Genomic DNA, 20,331 nt, shown 5'->3' on the forward strand with positions numbered 1-20,331 from the left:
TTATATGCAACAATCAATAATAATATTGTTAGAAATATGGTAACAAAATGCTTTATAGTTGTGGATCCTATGCAACCCTTCCAAGTGCGAGGCATGAACCAAAGTTTAGGCAAATGGATCTCTCAAGTGCTATTTGAGAGTCAAGTATTGTAAGTATCAGCTTTGTGAAAGGCACCATCCTTTTGTACAAACAACTAGTACGTTGACCGTGTAACACACATGAATTTTTCTAATATTTTATATTTAAATATTAATATTAAAAATAATAAATTTATTTAGATATATATAAATTATTAAGTCGATGAAATGAAATTAAATATATTACAATAGTATAAGTTTACGTACTTTTAGTATATTAATGAATTTAATATAATATAACATAAATAATTAAAAATTCATGAATATATTTTTGCCATAATAAATACATTACAATACAATAAAATAATTTGAACAAATACATTATTATATAACCAATTATCTAATATTATGTATCCATTACGTATTTATGGTGAAGTCCTCTTCACCAACCTCATGTTATCTTCATACTGTAGTTTAATCTGCAAAAAAAACTCTCCAAAAAATTATTGCAATTAAAAAAAAAAATTCAGTAGATTATACCAAGTACAATTATTACAAAAAACTATCAGTAAATGTGTGTTTCTTCCATAAACAGATTGTAGGCAAAATCATATTAAATTATGAATTCACCTTTTATGATATAAATTAAATTAAAATGTAATGTAATATAATACAAATAAAACATAATGGAATATAAGTACAATGAAATAGTATTATATAAATAACTAAAGATCTTAAAAACCATACAACAATAATAAACATATACACATCATCAGGTTTCTAGATAAAAAAAAGCAACAATTAATACTTGAATGACTAATTAATAATAAACAATATACAAAGAATAAAACGAATATAAGCATTTTCTAATATTAACACAAAATATATATAATAAAAAATATGATCAAAGATTTTTATGACTTTAATATACTGACAATTGTTATAGCGTTAAACATATGTAATAATGCCAACCTATTATAAAATTACCATATAATGAAACAAAATTGTAATTAATAATTTATGTATTCACATTGCAAGAAATGGATGAACAAATAGAATATGAACACTACTAAACAGAAACATATAGTGAATATAATATAAACATAAAGAATACCTAACTGTTCAATTTTCCAAAAAAGTCCAAGCAGAAACATAAATATGTCTAAGCTTTCTAATCACTGGTAACTATTATGCTATGAGAATAATAAAAGAAATTATGCAGGATAGCTTAAACTGTGAATAGAAGTAAGTAACAAAATCCTGATATGAGAAGAAGGATTTCTCGTATCACATTCAAAGATAATCTTGTCTCCTTCACAAAAAGAATGAAGACTACAGAAATTCTTCCACCCTTTGCCAAGTTTAATCCGTCTAGAAGGAGGCTTCCCTTTCAAGACCTTGCATTCCACATCCATTAGTAGACCATGCAGAGTAACCTTATTGAATCTCCCTTGTCGAATATATTGTGAAAATTTAGCAGGAAGATCCTACAACAATATAGAAATAATAAGAAAATAGAAATGAAGTAGAATATAATACATTGCATTTTTAAATAAATCAATTTTATACTAACCAAATAACTGAGTTTGATACTTAATCGAGACAACTTTATGGAAAAATGATCGAAGGGACCAATACATAAGGGTTCCTTCCCTTTAATTTCTTCCAAATAACGATTTACTCCACTCTGAGGGATGTCATCCATATAAACAGTTATATGGAAGGTGTTGTGACCCACATAACGGAATAAAATGTAGTTATCATCTATGAAACCATAAAAATCAAACAAATTAAACCATCCACTCAATATTTCCGGCAACAATAAATTTTCATTATATTCCACTATATGGACGTTTCCTTCTGAATCAGCCAGGGTCCACTCCTTTCCCAGTTCTTTTTGAAACTCGATGGCGAAAGCCCGATCTACATAACCAAGCTATTGTTTTTGAAATAAAAAAAAATAAAATTCAGGAAATGAAGAAAATGTTGAAAAGAAGAAATTTTGGAAAAAAAGATAAATATACATACTTTACCACGACTATTCATGCACCAAAAGACTCCTCTTGTTTGAAGTCTAATGATTTCTTCAGCACTGGGTGCCATTAAATGAGTAATGAAGAAAACACCAAGAACTCAGTAGGAATAAAAAAGAATAATAGAGAAACCACCAGAAAGAAAGTAGTAGAGCACCAGAAAGAAAGTAGCAGAGGAGGATATTTTATAGAAGATTTAAGTAGAAATGAGTACGGTTGTGAATAATAAAAAACACCAAAATGTTATGACCTTTGGTTTGTTCAGTGTCTCTTTCATTTCAAGTACATCATTAATTAATTAATAATATTAAAAAATAACAATTAAACTGAATTATAACAGGTATACTACAATATAATAATACAGAATACGTAATTATATAATATATATAATATTATATATTATGTATATAATTTTTTTAATATTTAATTATAATAAGAATAAAGTTAAATTTAAATAATATTGAAAATGAATTAAATTTTAATTATATAAAGAAATGAACCAAAGTTTAGGCAAATGTATCTCTCAAGTGCTATTTGAGAGTCAAGTATGTAAGTATCAGCTTTGTGAAAGGCACCATCCTTTTGTACAAACAATAATTTGCAGCAACATGAAGTGAAGAAACCCTTTCTGGGTCAGCCAGCCACACGTACAAGGCAACATTTGAATAGTCTTGTTGTTTACCTCTCTGTGTTTATATCTTTATTTGTCAAGCTCCATGCCAAAAAAACTTTAGAAATTAGAATGAAAAAGAATAATATATGTGATGCATAAACATATCTATGTACAAACTTTAGACTAAATTTTACTTGAGTCTAAAATTTATAAATTTTGGAAAAAAAATCTTCAATTTAAATAAATACAACGCAACAATTAACCCCTATGATGGACCGACAAAGTCATAAAGAAGCATCCTTTGAAACTCAGTGAAGAATCAGATGAAAACAAAGGACAATGTCAAGAAAGCAACAACGGAGAAACATGAGGAATATGAGGAATGAGAGAGAGGTCAATGATTTAACGTAAGAGTACAAAAAAAGAGTTGTTGGTAAACGCAAGAAAAAAATGTCAAAATTCATGACAATAGGACAACATATTCCAATATCTTATTTTTCCTCTCCCTTTTTCTTTTTTCGTTTTTTTATTAACTTAAATAAATCTTATATATCAACTCCATAAAATTCCAACTAAGATGTTGGAGAAACCAAATAATATTATAAGTATATCACTCAAAAACTTACACCATGTTATCATATCTTGAAAAAAAAAATATATACATATAATTTTATTAAAAATAAATCTTGTAATTTTTATGGATACAAGTCATATTAATATTTAAAGGAAAATAATTAAACAGCAAAATTAACAAACTGAAAAGAGAAAATGGAAAACTAAAAAAAAATAAAACGGAAATTGGAAAATTAATCTTCTGTTTTGTCTTGTCTAATTGTCCCAATAAACAATCTTGTTGAAGAATTAATGATGCAATTGATTGGAAGACCTGCCGCCGCCGCCACACCACCCCCACCCCATATAACCCCACTTATCTTTGTTGCCATCTAACATCGTATTATTTAACATATATACTATGATTGATTAAAATTTATCAAAAAATATAAAAAAAAAAATTATCAAAAGGTACACGTTTTAATACCATTAGTTTTGGTCAACGAGTCTTCTTAAATTGTAATTCATAGTTTGCATTCTATTCTTAATTGCTTTCAACGTGTTTAGTGTGAACTTGTCTGTCATTTTTAGAAATAGGAGTTCTTGTCTAGTCAAATGTATGACAGGATAAATTATGCATCATCCAACCAACATTTAACATAACAGTGGTCTTGATTGATGTCCAGGTAAACTCCAAAATAAGGTTGCTACATATGGGGTCCGGAATTTTGAAAGTTTTGACAAGAAATTATTGGCAAAACAAAATTTGTGAAAAATTCAGACATCAAAATGTCTAATGGCGTCTCATGGCAATCTCCAATCAGTGTTGCATGAAAACGCTTGTGTCTGTGCTATTCAATGAAGAGGGTGTTGTTCTTGCTGTGTACATGAATCAGACTATCATATAGACAAGGCAGACCCGGATTATATATTAATGAACCATGACAGAATTAAATGCTTAAATGCACTAAACGAGAAGGTTAACATTGGTATAAAGTTGATTAATTGTATATAGGGCACCATTAATCCTAACATTCAAGATAAAAGACATGATTTAAGTTGGATGTCAGCATCTCAACATATATTATACCCCAGTTTTATATTATTATGAGAAATAAGGTGACAAAATTGCTTTATAATTGGCCTTCTACAACCCTTCCAAGTGCCAGGCAGCATCCAATGTTTATGGATGGATTGCAGAATAAATTAATAGCTTCCAAAAGCACAAGGTTCCACCACTACTCCAGAGTCAAAAGGACTCCGGCATCAGCTTCTTTCTTAAAAGATACCATCAGTTCGACAAAAGCACACCTCAGAAACTAAGTGTTGATAACCACTTTCAAGAGAAACTCAGATCTTTTATTGTAATATTAGAAGAGACTAACCAATTTTGTTAGCCAAAGAATACATTCCAGCCACATCAACTGAGAAACCAACTTCAAAGTCAGCCACAGAGACTAAAGCACCCTCTAAAAATAAGATTGACTAAAGTCAATTAACAGATGACCTTGGTTTAAAAATCGTGCTCTGTTTACTAAATTTGTAAAATACAATTTAAACTAACAAATTTGATATTCTATGCTCTGCAACATCTGAATAAAGTCAAATGTGGAGTATCTGATACGGGTTTATATTGTATCAGCAGGAAGAAAAAACTTGTCATTAGGATAGCAAATCTCAAGCGATCATTTTGCTTAAAAGAATCTAAAAAATTAAGGAGTCAACAAGAAAATGTGACGGCATCTCCCGAGAAAATGCCTAACCAAGGTTAAATTCAAACTGATTGCTTCATCATCCTCCAATAACATGGCTGACTATTCCTTCTCTGCTGAAAGTTAAACAGCAGAAAGAAATATGTTCGAATATGCCTACATAGAATTAAACAAAAGTGTTCGATTATCCCCAACACAGCATCCACAAAACCAATTATTTTTCAGACTCAAACTCAACACCAGAAGCCAAAGAGAACAGAAAGTGGAAAAAATAAAAATAAAAACTCCATCTTATTACATATCAGTTGAACACTAAAAAGCCAGCACCAGAGAAACATTTACATGATCTGGTAAAACTCAGGTCACCACTCTAATACCCGAGACAAACTATTCAACATCCAGAAGTAATTCTTCGGAAGCAGTAAAAATGAAAAACAGACTGAGTCTAATTTATATACAGACCCTAAGTGAAAACTTTTCAACCATATTGACTTTGAAGCAAATCACTCGGAAGTCACCAAACTTCGCAATGTGTGATTAGTATAAAAATCCTTTACACTTTATAGACGCTTAAGGATATAATATTTGATTACAAATTAAGGGTATATAATACTTATTCATCATTAAAAATTGACGAGTGAGGCAGAAAGAAGAAGGGCAAGGGGATTATTTTATATCCCTGGTTGTACTGCAATAAGCATATAGAATGGTTTCATAAGTCTAAATTTTGTAAACAATTGTTAATTTGTGACACAGCTCAACAATCTAGTTCTGCCTATGAGCAATGTAATTTGATAAAGCAACTAAAGGAGCAGCCTTGACAGGGTCAAAGCCAGAGAGCTGATCCTGAGCATCTTTGTTCAATTTGGCAGCAAACTCCATAGACTTCTCAATCCCCAAAAGCTTGGGATAAGTAACCTTATCAGCGGTAAGATCCTTCCCCGCAGTTTTCCCCAATTCCTGGGAAGACTTCGTAACATCCAGAATGTCATCAACCACCTGAAACAGCAATCCTATATACCGCGCGAACTTCCTCAATTTCTCAATCTCCTCGTCGGTTCCACCGCCCAGGATGGCGCCGAGGACCACCGCGCCCTCCAGCAGGGCTGCGGTCTTGTGGATATGGATGAACTCCAAGCGTTCGAGGCCGACGTTGTCAAGCCCCTCGGATTTGATGTCGACCACCTGGCCGGCGACGAGTCCCTCAGCGCCGATGGCGCGCGCGAGCTCACCGAGGGCGCGGACGATGCGAGGCGGGGAGGCACCAACGGTAGCGCAGGCGATGTGCTCGAAGGCGAATGCGAGGAGCGCGTCGCCGGCGAGGACTGCCACGTCCTCTCCGAAGACCTTGTGGTTGGTAGGCTTGCCGCGGCGGAGGTCGTCGTTGTCCATGCAGGGGAGGTCATCGTGGATGAGGGACATGGTGTGGATCATCTCGACGGCGCAGGCAGCGGGCATCGCGGTGGCGGCGGAGCCGCCCACAAGCTCGCAGGCGGCGACGCAGAGGACGGGGCGCACGCGCTTTCCGCCGGCGAGGAGGGAGTAGCGCATGGCCTCGTGGATCCGCAGCGGCTCGCGGAGCGGAACGGCGTCGTGGAGCGCCTGGTTGACGGCGTGGGCTTGGTGGAGCATGTAGGAGTTGAAGTCGAACGCCGGCTTTTCCTCCGTCTGAACCGTCTCCTGTTTGGTGAGGAGTGCGGATAGCGTGAAAGACGTGGCGGATGAATAAGGCTTATCTCTTGGGCGTTTGGGAATGAGAATGGGAATGGGGAAGTTTGTTAGGCCATGAAATAGAAAAGTTAGGGATCTGGATCTGGTGAAGCTGGGTTGTAGCCATGGGTTGAAATTAAGGGCACTCATGGTGGGATTTGGGAAGTTAGATTGGAAGGTTTGGGGTTTAGGTAAGAGGTGTATGAATGAGAGTTTATGGCATTACATGATTAGTGAGTGTTTGGAGGAAAAGCAAAATGAATGAATAGAAGGGATGGTGAGTGGTGAGTGGATAAGCAGAGAATTTCAGTTCCACCAATGAGTCTATTATGAGGATTTGTTTATTATATGGATCTCAGGATTTGGGATGAGATGAGATGGACACAGCAGAGGGCACTTCCTCCATTTCACCTCCTTTATGTTCTGTCGCTTCCTTTGCCTGCCTCGTGTCAATTCCATCAACTTCTTTTCCAACCCTTTTTAAACAATCTATATGCTTTTATTTCACCTCTCACAACACTTATCCCATCTGCCAAAACACCACAACAACATAGGAATCAATACTTTACCTCCATCTTAAATGCTTTCTTTTTTAATTAAGACTGGATTTGATAGAAAAGTGTCGGTAAAATAAGATGGTTTGGATTAAAATATATAATTATAATTATAAACCAAAGTAACCAAATGATATGTTATCTTCCTATTTATTTTTAAATTGTTTCCGCTGAAAATTATTTATAGTGATGTATAATGTTTTTTTTAAAGTGAAACTGGATGGCTCCTTATTTAAGGGGTTATATAGAAATTGGATTGTAAATCTAAAGGTAATAAATTTTAGAAAAAAATTATATGTTTTTAAGTGAATGGTAGTTTTGAACACTCTTGTGTTGACATGAATCACAAAACAATTGGGTACATTGTTATTTTCCTTTAAATATTTGTATTCTTTCTTACTCACATATTTTTTTTGTATGTGTTAGTATAAAAATGTCAATGTTATTCCCCATTGTCACCTAGTTGAAACATTGTTTTCACCATAATAATGACAACTACCACTCTATTTGTGTCACTGACATACATTGGCTACAGTAAGAAAATATTGCTCATTCATCATTGTGCGCCAAATTAAGATTGATATTGAAACACATCCAAACACATATTTATATGTATCCCAAACTCACATGGCATAAAACAAGAAAGCCTCAAAAAGAGTTAACTCCAACTCTATAACCTATTATCATCTTCCAAGTATAATTTTTTTGGAATAAAAATTTATGTGATCTTATCCATCTAACTAACTAACTATTAAAAAGATTTATTTTTATTTTTTTTATAAAAGTTCTCGGTTTAAACATCATTATGTTAGATCTTACAATAATAAATAATGATAAATATCATCGTAAAATTTCACATCTCAACTAAACTATTATATATAAGATTATATTAGACTATATAAGTAATATGATAAAATAATATTTATGTATATGATTATTATATTTGTATACATTGATTACCTTTTAAAAAAAACTAATTAATATAATATTTTATTAATAGTTATATTTTAAATATAAAAATAATTAATTAAAATAATATTGTAAATAAAAATAATTAATTTAAATTTTGATATATTATTATTTAATTTATTTTAATTCTAATTTATAATTTTAAAAATTAATTATTACTTTTAAAATTTTATTTTACAAATGATTTTTAAATATTTTAAATGTACAGACAAAAGTATTCAATTACATCAATCAAGTAATCTACCATATTTTTGTTGATTTTTCATTTTCTTTCTCTTAATGTAAATAATATTACTTTTCAGTATTTATTTATTTATTTCTAATTTTCCCCCAATATAAATAAATCATTATATATATAGACGAAACTTGAAAAAAAAAATATTGGGTGCCAAATTTTCAAAAGTAAAATTTTTATATTATCATTAATATTTAAAAAATTAAAGAAGAAGGGTATTCAAACTTTCTTTCAACTTCTTACAACAAACATTCTCTCTCAATTTTCTATTCCACCCATTTCCTCCGTTACCAAACTTTTAACACTAACAAATACTATTTTTTCATATTTCTATTTCATTTATTTTTCTAATAACTAGTGAAATGAAATGGAAGAAATAAGAACGGGCTTTTGTGGTAAAAAGGCCAATCGGAAGATAGATCGGGGCCCAATAGTTTACGATTATCTTACTTTCAACCGGGGATTTCCTTATGGACCCCATGATTTCTTCCTCACCCCTTACTTTCAAAAATATTAAAACTATCAATTCTGGATTTAATCCAGAAAACATTTATATTTTGGATTTTATAATCAGAACAAAAAATACATTTATATTTTAGATTACACATTTTAAAATATAAATTTTTATATTTAAAAAATTGTTTCAGGATATAAAAATTACAAATTTTAACTTTTAAATTTTATAATTTAGGAAATCTCTTGATTTAACATTTCAAAATTAAAAAAATATTTAATAAAAAATGTTAAAGAGTAATTTAAATATTTTTTGAAGTATGTAGGTGCAGTAAGAAATACATGGAAGTGCAGAAAAAAATCCCCCTTGCAACCCCTTTATTCCAATTGAGCTTAAATGCAAATTTTTGTTGATGTTACTGTTTACACCCCTCTAAAATATTGATTACACCTCCTGGTATGTTTCTATTTACAATACCTTGTTTCTTATTCACAGCTCCAAAATTCACAACTTGTACATATTTGTTTCCGTAAGTCCAATTCAATTACATCCCTCAGCCCTTATATGCAACATGAAAAACATATGATATTAAAGCTACCAAAACTCACCAAAAACATATGATATTAAAGCCACCAAAACTCACCGCAAATTCTTTCTTGGGCCTTCATACGTTCTCCTACACTTCAATATTTTTTTTTTAATTTTTCAACAATACATTTAATTAAAATATAAACTAAAATCAATAAAACATCTAATTTACATTAATTTTCTTTTAATGAAAAAATATATAAATAAATAAAAAACTAAAAATTCAAAATGTTTCAAATAAATTTTTTTGTAAAAAAAAATAAAATTAATAAAATGTCACGTTTAAATTGATTTCTTTTTATTTTAAAAATATGTTTGATGTTATTTATTTTGAAATGCTAAGAAAATATAAATAAGAATATTAAGTCATGGAGTTAATTTGCATCATAAAACATAAAGGTATTTAAAAAGTATATTTACTTTGATTATTAGTTTGAGCAAAATAAACATTTTATTTTTTAAAAATTTTAGTCATTTTACCAGAAGCCACAAAACTCAAAAAAAAAAAAATCAGCGATGTGAAAAAATGTAGTACAAAACTGAAAAAAATTATCTTTGTATATGGGAAACGTTAAATACAACAAATCTTCTCGTCAACTCTTTTACATGGGCTCAAATGAAGGAATTGTTCTATCAAAATACCACGGAGAAGAATGAAAGTGTAGTGACTGGAAGGGAGGTATGGGATGAAACTAAGATTATTTAAAAATGTGACATTATGCTTCATTTAGGGTTATTTAAATTTTTTAAAAAGGTTAAACCGAATCAAGGTCAGTCAAAATTTGAGATGCATGGGCTTGGTTTGGAAGAGGGACATGTAGTATAAGCCTGCTTACTGTTTACCCAAGTCAATCATCCTCCCCGTAACCAAGTCCTGCAAAGCGCAACCGTGTGGAAAAATAACGACACAACAATTTAGTGAACTAGTTATCTTACTAACGGACATGAGATTTAAATTAAAAGAAGGGACGCAAAGAACATCTTTAATAGTGATATTGTCATTGAATTTAATTGTTCACGTAGATGAGATGGTCGTAGTTGAGCCTGTGGACAGATTAACATTTGGAATAAATGATGATGAAGTGTATGTGAAAAATTGTGAATCAGATGCAATGTGATGGGTTGTTCCGCTATCCAAAATTCATGGTTTCATAAAAGCAAAATGAATAGACGAGTTATGGGCAAACAGGCCTCCAACGTTTATAAACGCGTCACTTTTACCATTATTCTTGAGCGAGTAAACAACCTTTGTCAATTGCTGAATTTGCTCGACAGTGAAGTCTTGTACCAAGAAAACATATGATACATATCTCTCATTTAGCGGATAAAAATGGAGAATAACACTAAAATCGATGCTCTGATATCATACACGAAAATGGTATATAAGAAGATGATAAAAAAAATGGTACCACTTACCATTTTTCTTACTATCTTCTTATATACCATTTTCTTATAATGTCATTTTTTTTCCTTCATTAAGAAAAACAATTAATTGTTAATAGTCTCACTTATGTTAATACCTTATAAACATTGTATGAGGACAAAACAAGCGAAGATATCAAGGTAAAAGAAATACAAAAGGAAGGAAAGCTCAAAGAAGAAGAAGATGTAACTTTCTATCCTAATATAAACCAAATCATAGAAAAATGTTACTTTAAACATGATTTTACATATGACTCAAGTGAACGAAATGAACATACAAGGAATAACATTGTCACAAATAACTAATTGCATACTACAAATGTGAAAGAAAATGATTCCACGCAATTTGGAAGCCAAGACTCTAACTAGGGCAACAACCCATTCACTTTAAACAAGTTCAACAGCTCCTAAAAATATTACAAGATTCTATTATTAAAAATAGCCTTTAAATATATATATTATGTCCATATCCTTTATAATTGTTATTATAACATTAGACTATTATATATATAAATATTTTGAATATTTGTAAATGAAATCCAAAGATGAATGATCTAATTGATATTTAACAATGTTAAAATCAACTTTATCTTTAGAATGAGAGTTTGAGATTTATGGAAAAAGTATTGGCGCTAAGAAATGATGAAACTAGAGATATCTCTGATGAGATAATTGTGCCTTAAAATAATTATATGATAAATGAGATTCGAAAATTATCTAATTAAATTATACTCCTAATTGTGAATAAGTGCAATAATTATATTAGAAAAGTACAATGCAGAAATATTTGTCAGCTAACTACTCTAACAATTATTAAACATTTTAGGATTGGTGTGAGAGTAGATGTTTTTAAATATATATTATCCACTCATGTTAATATAATTCAAATTTGAAGGATGATTATTAACAATGATGTGTGTATCTCAATCGTTTCCCAAAAGGAAAAAACATGGATCTAGAGAGAATGAAAATCCAGTTAAAAAAAGTGGTTATAATTTGAGATAAAATTAATGTGTCAAGAAAATTATATAAATTCTAGATTTTTTTCTTATATATTCTTGTGTTTTAAAAAGAGTATTTTTATATTTGATATAAGTATATACTTACTTGAGATTACATCTTTCTATGCATGTATTTAATGAACTTGAGATTACATCTTTCTATGCATGTATTCAATCAACAAAGATAAGTAACCATTTTAACCCCATCAAAATAATTAATTGCAATAATAACTAAATTAGATACTATTTTAAAAATTAAAAAAAAATTGATTTCTAAATTAATTTCTATTATTGTTAAATAGTTTCTAAATTGGTATCTAATTAGCAACCAAAGTTTTTGTTATCAAATTTAGAAACTAAATAATTGGTAGTTAAAACCTTGGTTGCTAATTAGATACCAATTTAGAAACTATTTAACAATAATATAAACTAATTTAGAAAGCAAAATTGTTTTAGTTTCTAAAATGGTCTCTAATTTAGTTATTATTGCAACTAATTATTTTGATTTCTAAAAATTGATTTCTATTTCATGATTTTCTTGCGTATGGTTCATAAAGTAACATTTGTATTACTCTAATTAAATTAGTGGATAGATAATTTATATACATATTTTCTTCCTAAATATTGTAATAAGGTTTTGAAATCATATTTGAAAAAATTATGATTTTTAAGTAACTTATTCATTATATTTTTAAAATAAATGTGAAAATCCAGAATGGATAAATTCTATGAAGTACGATGCTCAATTATTATTTTTTTGTTTTTCTTTATACTCTGTCATACGCCATTCTTATCTTTATAACTAGTTGTATTTTTTTTTTCAATATAAACGCTATAATGTGGTTTATTTTAAAGAATAATTTTTTTTAGATTAGATCTAATTAAAAAAATGTACAAAATTTCGAGAATTACTTCTGAATTTATTTATTTTAATAATTTAGGAAAAAATTTAAAGAAACATAATATTTCGTGCTTCATTAGTAATTCACTCTGTTTCTCTATTAACCAATTTTCCATGATTTTTGTGGAATGTATGGTTGGTGGTGATATTTTTTTTGTCTGAGACCATAAGGTTGTGAGATTGCACATGGTCTTTTGGACAAAGAGAAGAACTTCTCACCATTTTAACATTCATATAACTTAATTTAAAAAATTATATTTTGGCTGAAACTATTTTTATAAACCAAATAAAAAGATGTGTTATTATTTATTCATTTGAATTTGTTTCACGTGGAGATAACTCGATTTTGAAGAATGACCATTAAATCCGTTTTTGTTTACTTAAATTGTACTTTATGCATTCAGTTTAACTATAAGTTTCAACACCTATTTTCATCCACTATGACACTGTCCGAAAATTCAAGAAATAAAAACTCGTTACTAATATAACAAATAGAGACGTGAAGAGTTTAAGAAAAAAAAAACGGTTTTAGTTTAAAAAAAACAGCATTAAAATTAACTTCAATTATAATGAATGGGTAACTTAATATTTGTTATTTTTAAAGATTTCTCATTAAAAAGGTATTTAAGAACTATAATCTTGTTTATCTTATGTATATATAGGTTAGTAAAACCAATTTAAATATAATCTTATATATTTATTTATTTTTCTATCACTTTTTTTCACACATGAGATGCACATTGTAAGGTGTCTATATGAAATGGATCTCTTGTATTGTGTATTTTTTTCTCCCCACCATAGCCACCACTCCAACCAACTTTTCATGTGTTTGGCAAACTAAAACCCACCTTGTCGGAAACATCAACCAAGTGAAAATAGAGCAACTTTGTACGTCTAGAAATATTGGAAATGTTTCAATAGATTTCCTAAATCTAAATATTAAATATATAACATAGGTTGATGTTGATTTATAACTCTTCTTTAATGGTCTTATGTTCGGGTCACCACACGTTACTTTGAAGCTTAAAAAAAAGTAAGGTGGTTTTTTAAAAAAGTAAAGCGTTTTAAAACGAGAGTTGAGAAGAGAAAGAATGATAAAACGATTATATGTTGTAATTTTTGTAATGATAAATAACATCACATTTTATAATATAATTTAAATGTAACAATTGATAATAAAAACTTTGTAACATATTTTAATGTTGAAAACATAAATCACCATCGATTCCACTTATTTGAGAGAGAAGATGTAAAAATAGAATGGAGCATGTTGGTGACGTCAGAAAAAATTATCCAAAGAATGAAAGGCTTTTTATGGGAAAATAGCGCTAGAAAAAAGGTTAGCAGTTGCGGCTTGCGAGTGCAGTGGTGTTTGCGGTGCCTGCCAGCTGCGAAACCCCTCCCAAATCTCTTCCTTCTTCCTCTTCTCCTCTTTTCCATCTCTGCACTTTTCTTAACACAGGTTCCTCTCAATTCAAATTCCGCTTCCTCTCTCCCTCATCGCATCGCCTTTCATTTCTATTGCAGCTCCCTCACCCTTTTTCCTCTGCCTCAGATTTCCCTCTCCTTCACCCTCCTTCGTTTCTTAGGGTTTCATGCTTTCGTAATTCCTTTTTTTCAAAACAAGACGTGTAGGTTTATCATCCCTGGGATTAATAAATATTGGGCTTAGGCCAAAATTTCGATCTGTGCCCGCTCCCCCCTTTTCATTTTTTTGTCACGGTTCAATATTCTGATCTGCTTGCTTTTTGGTTTTGGATTGAAGTTGTGCTTTTTAATTTGCTGGATTATAATGAATTGAATGTTGTGCATGATAGAGTTAATGTCACCGTTGCAGGACGATGATTAAACTATTTAAAGTCAAGGAGAAGCAGAGAGAACAAGCAGAGAATGCAAGTGGAGGACCACCTGTTAAGAAGCAATCAGCTGGGGAGTTGCGTCTTCACAAAGGTTAACCTCGATGATTTCTGTTTTGTAAATGGCGCTAAGCTTTATGTGCACAAGTCAATTCGATCATACATGTGCTACCCAAAATTGATTTGTCTAAAGAGTTTTTGTAGCTTTTAATTACCAGAGCAGGGATTTTTGTGGGGGTTTTTGAGGCATACGAGGGAGGATTTGTTAAAAGGAGTTTGTCGATTCGCATAGTTTGAGTTGATCTATTTGATTGTGGGAATAGAATGTTTGATATGTTTTGCTCTAGGATTTCCATTACAAGGGATAGAAAAAATCAACGATATGCAGAATATTTTTTTCGAAGTGTTTTGTTTTGTATTGTTTGAATGACTTTGGACCGAAGAAGAAAGGTTATTACTTTTTTAAGGGAAAATAGTGAATATCGCACAATTTGCGTTTTATGATGTCTGAAGTTTGTTTCGGAAGATGAATTGCTTGCCACTTGTTGGCGCTTTTGGCTTAGTGAGTTACAAGATCTACATTATTGGCTAATTTACTTTCTTTATGTAAGTGGTTTTATTTTGTTTTAAGGCATTATGTTGTGTAAAAACTTTAGTGTTTGATTCTAATAGTCAGGATTGCATAATTTTATTTTGTTTTTAGGCATTATGCAGTGTAATAATTAAAGTTTTTGTGTAAGAGTCTCTTACGTGCATTGTCAGGATTAGATATTGCTTTAACTCTCAAGTAAGAATTGCACAAACTTTGAGGGAAATGGCAATTAGAGGTTTCTAATGGATGTAAGTACAAGGACCCGTTTGATTTTTTGAAAACTGTGGTACTGGAAAGTACAACTGTCGTACTGCAATAGTTTCTCATATCAATTTCTTCAGTTTCTGGTAGCTGTCATGCTTGGAGTAGGAGTACACTGTAGTGTGGATTTTATGTGAATTGACTGGGGAAAAAATCATCTGGTGATCGTTTGTGCTGCTGTTCGGTGGTTATATCACTTCCATCTATATTCATGGAAGCTTTTTGGTTTTGAATTTATTATTGATTTTTCTGGATCAATTATTTCTTTTCTGCATGTGGTAAGCAGGAATTTAATCTGGATATTTTCTGTTTTAACATACTCTGGTTTTTGTGTACTCTCCTATGGTTTGTGGTGATGTGAAGCTGTAAACTGGTATTTCTTAAAACGAGTATGTGTCCAGTAGTACAAGTATGATATTGTTTTGGGGTGTAAGTTGGTTTGATTTTATACAAAAAAGACTTTTGGAAGCTCAGGTAACAAGAGTTGATTGTATGGTTTTTATTCCTATGAAAAGGGAGAGAGGGAGACCAAGAAAGACATTGGGGGAAATTGTTAATAGGAGTCTCATGGTAAAGATACTCTGAGATCTGGTCTATAACCATATTGAATGACAATGTGCCATTCATGTAGCTAATGGTGCTAACCTTACCAAGTGGGATAAGGCTTTTGTTGTTATTACTGATCTTGTTTTTTACATTACTTGAGGATGTAGTTTTCTGCCATCTTATTCTGTTAAATGAGCTTTTGGTTACATTGGAGTGTCACTTCTTGCAGACATAAGTGAGTTGAATCTGCCAACATCTTGTGTCATACGATTTCCCAATGGCAAAGATGACCTGATGAACTTTGAAGTTTCAATCCAACCTGATGATGGATATTACATGTATGGAGCTTCCTAAATTATCTGCCCATCTCTTTTGTGTTTAATTTGGAGAATTGGATGCACCTACTCCTCATGTCCTTCTCATTATATACTTTTTAGTTTTTTGAAATTCTTAATAATAATATATAATCTCATTGGATTTACATCCCCGTTCTCCACCCCAGAAGTAAAAGGAAAGTGAACTGAGAACTTCCCTTTCTCCACTATTTTTTGTTTGTTCTTTACAGGGGTGGCACATTTTTGTTTACATTCCAAGTATCTCCCATCTATCCACACGAGGCACCAAAGGTTAAGTGCAAGACAAAGGTAGGAATTCGGAGACAATGGTTATCTTTGGTGGTATTATTAAGTCATGCTTTACTTATGTAGATTCTTACGTGTTTAATCTTGCTTGTGACATATTTTTGATTTTCCTTGTCTGTTTGAAACTCACAATTTAATTTGTCATGTTGTACACGTAGGTCTACCATCCAAATATAGACTTGGAAGGAAATGTTTGCCTTAACATCCTACGAGAAGATTGGAAACCTGTTCTCAATATAAACACAGTCATCTACGGATTGTATCATCTCTTCACGGTATGACTCTTGTTTTAGCCAATTTTGGTTATTATCCTTGGAACTTTTACATTATAATCTCTGAATTATCGTGGCAGGAACCAAATTATGAGGATCCGCTGAATCATGACGCTGCTGCGGTCTTGAGAGAGAACCCGAAGTTGTTTGAGTCTAATGTGAGGAGGGCTATGGCTGGTGGGTATGTGGGGCAAACCTATTTCACTCGTTGTATGTAATCTTTGCTCCATAGTCCGCGGTTGGAATATTATATCATTGCTTAAAAGGCCCATGGTTTGTAAAATTTACTTGCGAAAATTGCATTTTATTTCAAAACGCTTGCTGTTATTTGTCCTGGTGGAGCAAGATGATAAGCCCAAACAAGACCAAGCATCAGAAAGCCTAGCAATTCGTTACCGTAACTTTTGTGCTTGCTTTTGTAATGTGACTTGATATTTAAAGTGGACCAAACAAAAAGGGATTCAGTGGTCAAATATATATAGATACTTTCTGCTTGCTCCCATTGCAGTTGGTATGTCTATTACTTGTTCTTTGACTGATCGTTTTAATAACTCTTGCTGCGTTTCTATCAAATGCAACATTGATTAAACATGGTACAGCAATTTGAATATTTCTGGTTGGCCTGTGGGCTCAGTCTGAGATCACTACTATGTTATTACAAGGGTCACCAATTGTTGGGAACAAAGGCATCCAATTTTTCATAAAAGATATAGATCTTGAGTTATATAGAAATCTTTGCATCTAATTTCTCCAAAAGATTATAAATATGAATTGATGATTGTAATGTACAAGACAAGTCTAACTAATTTTACATGTTTTGTTTTCTTATTGGGGTTCTATGGGACCCTCATAGCAGTGTGATTCTTTTCCAGGTTTGAATGATGGGATCACGCGTATGTCGCCCTCCTCCCTCAAACTAATCTGTTGCCACAGCCCCCTTTCTCCATCTGCAATTGATCTCTGCCTCTTCCATCTTTTTCTTAGTGGATATAGATGGTCGTTTTGCTCTTCTCCACATATGCAGTCGAAACTTCGAACATGAAGGAGACCAGTCATAATTTAGGATTATTCATAATAAAGTGGAATGTAATTCAAACTCAATTTTACTTTAAATGAGGTTATATATATATATTAATTTAGTTATGTATTTATATATATTTATATTTATATATGTATATATATTATAATTTAATCATATTTCTAGTCTATTTGTTGATGTAAGATTTTCAGTTATAATTAAAGAAGGGTTAGTAGGTTGGGATAAAGGTCAATTTTAAATTTTTGTAATTCTAAAAAGGACTATAAACAGCTAAAATGATAGATAATTCTTTTGCATAATGAGAGAATTTGATAATTTTCTTTTCACTCACTCACGCTTTGATCGTTCACGATTGTCTTTATCTTTAGATTGTCTCTTTCCTAGGATTAAGGTTTTTTCCTATTGTTTGATTTAGGATGGAATGGTGTATCTTGTTATTCTTATCGTGCCTTACTCTTGTCTTATAACTTGAGTTAAACCTCCGAATCTATTTGAATTCCAATTTTCCTTAATTTGATGTTCCTCCTATAATAGAAAAACAAAGTGATCAAGTTTTCTGAACAGTTTAGTTTTTTTGCAAGTACCAACCTCGAACTCCTACGGAATTTGTTTTTTGTACTTGCTTTACTAGTGTAATTGGTGAGTTAAGATCCGTTACCAGGAACTAGGCTGTTTTTGTTCGTAAAGCTTAGTTAAGGTGCTTTAAGATGATTTTGTGAATTTCGTTCGTTATGCCATTTTGTAATTGTTTGACCACATTTATGCTATGTTTGGATTGAGGAGTAGAAAGTTGAGGGTGTGGGAGAGTGAAAATGTGAAGATTTGAGAAGAAAGTGTGAAGAAAGTTGAGAGTGTTTAGATTGAGATATGTTATGTTATGTTTTGATTAGAGGGTGTGGGAGAGTGAAAAATCGATGGTGTAGGAGAGTGGAAAGTTGAGGGTGTTTGGATTGAGATATGTTAGAATAGATGTGTGAGGAAAGTTTATTAAAATATGTGAGTGATATGATGGTTGTAAGAATATTTTAAATTACTTTTTAACTGTGTAAATTGTAAGATTACAAATTTACCCTTTTATATAAAAAAAATAAAATAAATGATAATTAATTTTGTGCATATTTTATTTAATTAAAATAATTTAAAATTTTAATTATAAATAAAAGAATAAAATAATGTATAATTCAAATAAATAAATAAAAACATAAAATTTAAATATAATTTTAGATAATTTTAATATATATAGTAATGCTCTAATTCTCCAATAAAAATGAGCCAAAATTTGATTTATACATAATGTAAATTAAATGTTAAAAAAGTTGCATTCAAAACAATATCATCATTTAAATACCATTAAAACTATCATGAAAATCTTAATATTAAATAACATCATAATTGTTCAACATAATTGTTCAACGTGACAAATATCAATAACAATTCAACAATGTTCAACATGAAAAATAAAAAGTAAGATATTTTAAATGATGAAATTTAATTATTCTTTCCAAAGTATTTTGAAATTGAAGAAATTCAATTTCATTTCTTTATTCAAACAAGAAAAATTGAAAATAAAAGAATTTTAATTAAAGAAATTAATATTTTTAGAATTTAAATTCTTTAGAATTATAAAATCCCCCCTCAAGTAACAATCCTAATTTTTTGAGAAATTCATTAATTAATGTTGAATAGATGAGAAATTTACATGAGTGGTGCAATTCTACTAATTTATTGTGTTAAATATTTAAAATGATGCAATATATTGTGTTGCAAAGACTTTTGGTAATTAATTATAAACAATTACCAATCATTCTTTAATTGTGCACAATCATTCTTCAATTGCAAAGCAAGTGACCTTAGATAATAGTGTTAAGTTTTTTGCTGTATAACTTTATCACATTGAGCGTTTGACTATAAATCTTCATTAGTTGGTGATTGAATCTAATTTGAACTTGAATAGAAGAAGTTTATTTGAAAGGTTAGACAGAATTTCTTTCTTGCAATAGAACTATTAAACCTTTTCTAATTAACATACTTGTCTACTTTATCAGCATCGTTTACACCCTAATTAATATACTTTTCTTATACTGCTGATTAGCATTGGACTCCATCACATACTCCCTAATCGAGAAAAATACAAAAATTAAAAGATTAGATGAATGATGTGAAGAGGTCCATTTAGTTAGACAATATATATCCAAATCCCTTTGCAGGTTTTAAAACAATAGAAAAGACCATTCCATTTAGCTCCATTGTATCTTATTCCACAAATCCAAATAAATGGATGTCTTAAGAAAATAATTGTCGA

At 30.8% G+C, this 20,331-nt stretch overlaps 2 protein-coding genes across 3 annotated transcripts; one reads left to right on the forward strand and one right to left on the reverse strand.

Annotated features, from left to right (window-relative positions):
• Positions 1-5,671: 5,671 nt before the first annotated feature.
• LOC137808373 (geranylgeranyl pyrophosphate synthase, chloroplastic) lies at positions 5,672-7,188 on the reverse strand. The gene has a single exon (XM_068609447.2). It carries the CDS (start codon positions 6,846-6,848, stop codon positions 5,754-5,756), a length of 1,095 nt encoding a protein of 364 aa, XP_068465548.1. The 5' UTR covers positions 6,849-7,188; the 3' UTR covers positions 5,672-5,753.
• A 6,727-nt stretch (positions 7,189-13,915) lies between these two features.
• On the forward strand, positions 13,916-17,492 carry LOC137808374 (NEDD8-conjugating enzyme Ubc12). Of its 2 annotated transcripts, XM_068609450.2 has the most exons (7): positions 14,123-14,284; positions 14,378-14,453; positions 14,660-14,772; positions 16,307-16,415; positions 16,643-16,721; positions 16,877-16,993; positions 17,071-17,492. In XM_068609450.2, the coding sequence occupies exons 3-7, from the start codon at positions 14,664-14,666 to the stop codon at positions 17,206-17,208; spliced, it is 552 nt and encodes a 183-aa protein (XP_068465551.1). In that variant the 5' UTR covers positions 14,123-14,284; positions 14,378-14,453; positions 14,660-14,663; the 3' UTR covers positions 17,209-17,492. The 2 variants fall into 2 exon arrangements, with proteins under 2 accessions (XP_068465549.1, XP_068465551.1); XM_068609448.2 differs by lacking the exon at positions 14,378-14,453 and having other exon boundaries at positions 13,916-14,284.
• Positions 17,493-20,331: the final 2,839 nt, after the last annotated feature.

Source organism: Phaseolus vulgaris, chromosome 3 (genome assembly GCF_051622355.1).
Source record: "Phaseolus vulgaris cultivar YP4 chromosome 3, ASM5162235v1, whole genome shotgun sequence".
Classification (NCBI taxonomy): Eukaryota; Viridiplantae; Streptophyta; class Magnoliopsida; order Fabales; family Fabaceae; genus Phaseolus; species Phaseolus vulgaris.

Bases quoted from the DNA above. Each gene is read 5' to 3' on its own strand.
- LOC137808373 (XM_068609447.2), bottom strand. From the start codon at position 6,848: ATGAGTGCCCTTAATTTCAACCCATGGCTACAACCCAGCTTCACCAGA.
- LOC137808374 (XM_068609448.2), top strand. From the start codon at position 14,664: ATGATTAAACTATTTAAAGTCAAGGAGAAGCAGAGAGAACAAGCAGAG. The intron at 14,773-16,306 runs GTTAACCTCGAT...CACTTCTTGCAG, and splicing joins GGAGTTGCGTCTTCACAAAG to ACATAAGTGAGTTGAATCTG. The intron at 16,722-16,876 runs GTAGGAATTCGG...TTGTACACGTAG, and splicing joins AGGTTAAGTGCAAGACAAAG to GTCTACCATCCAAATATAGA.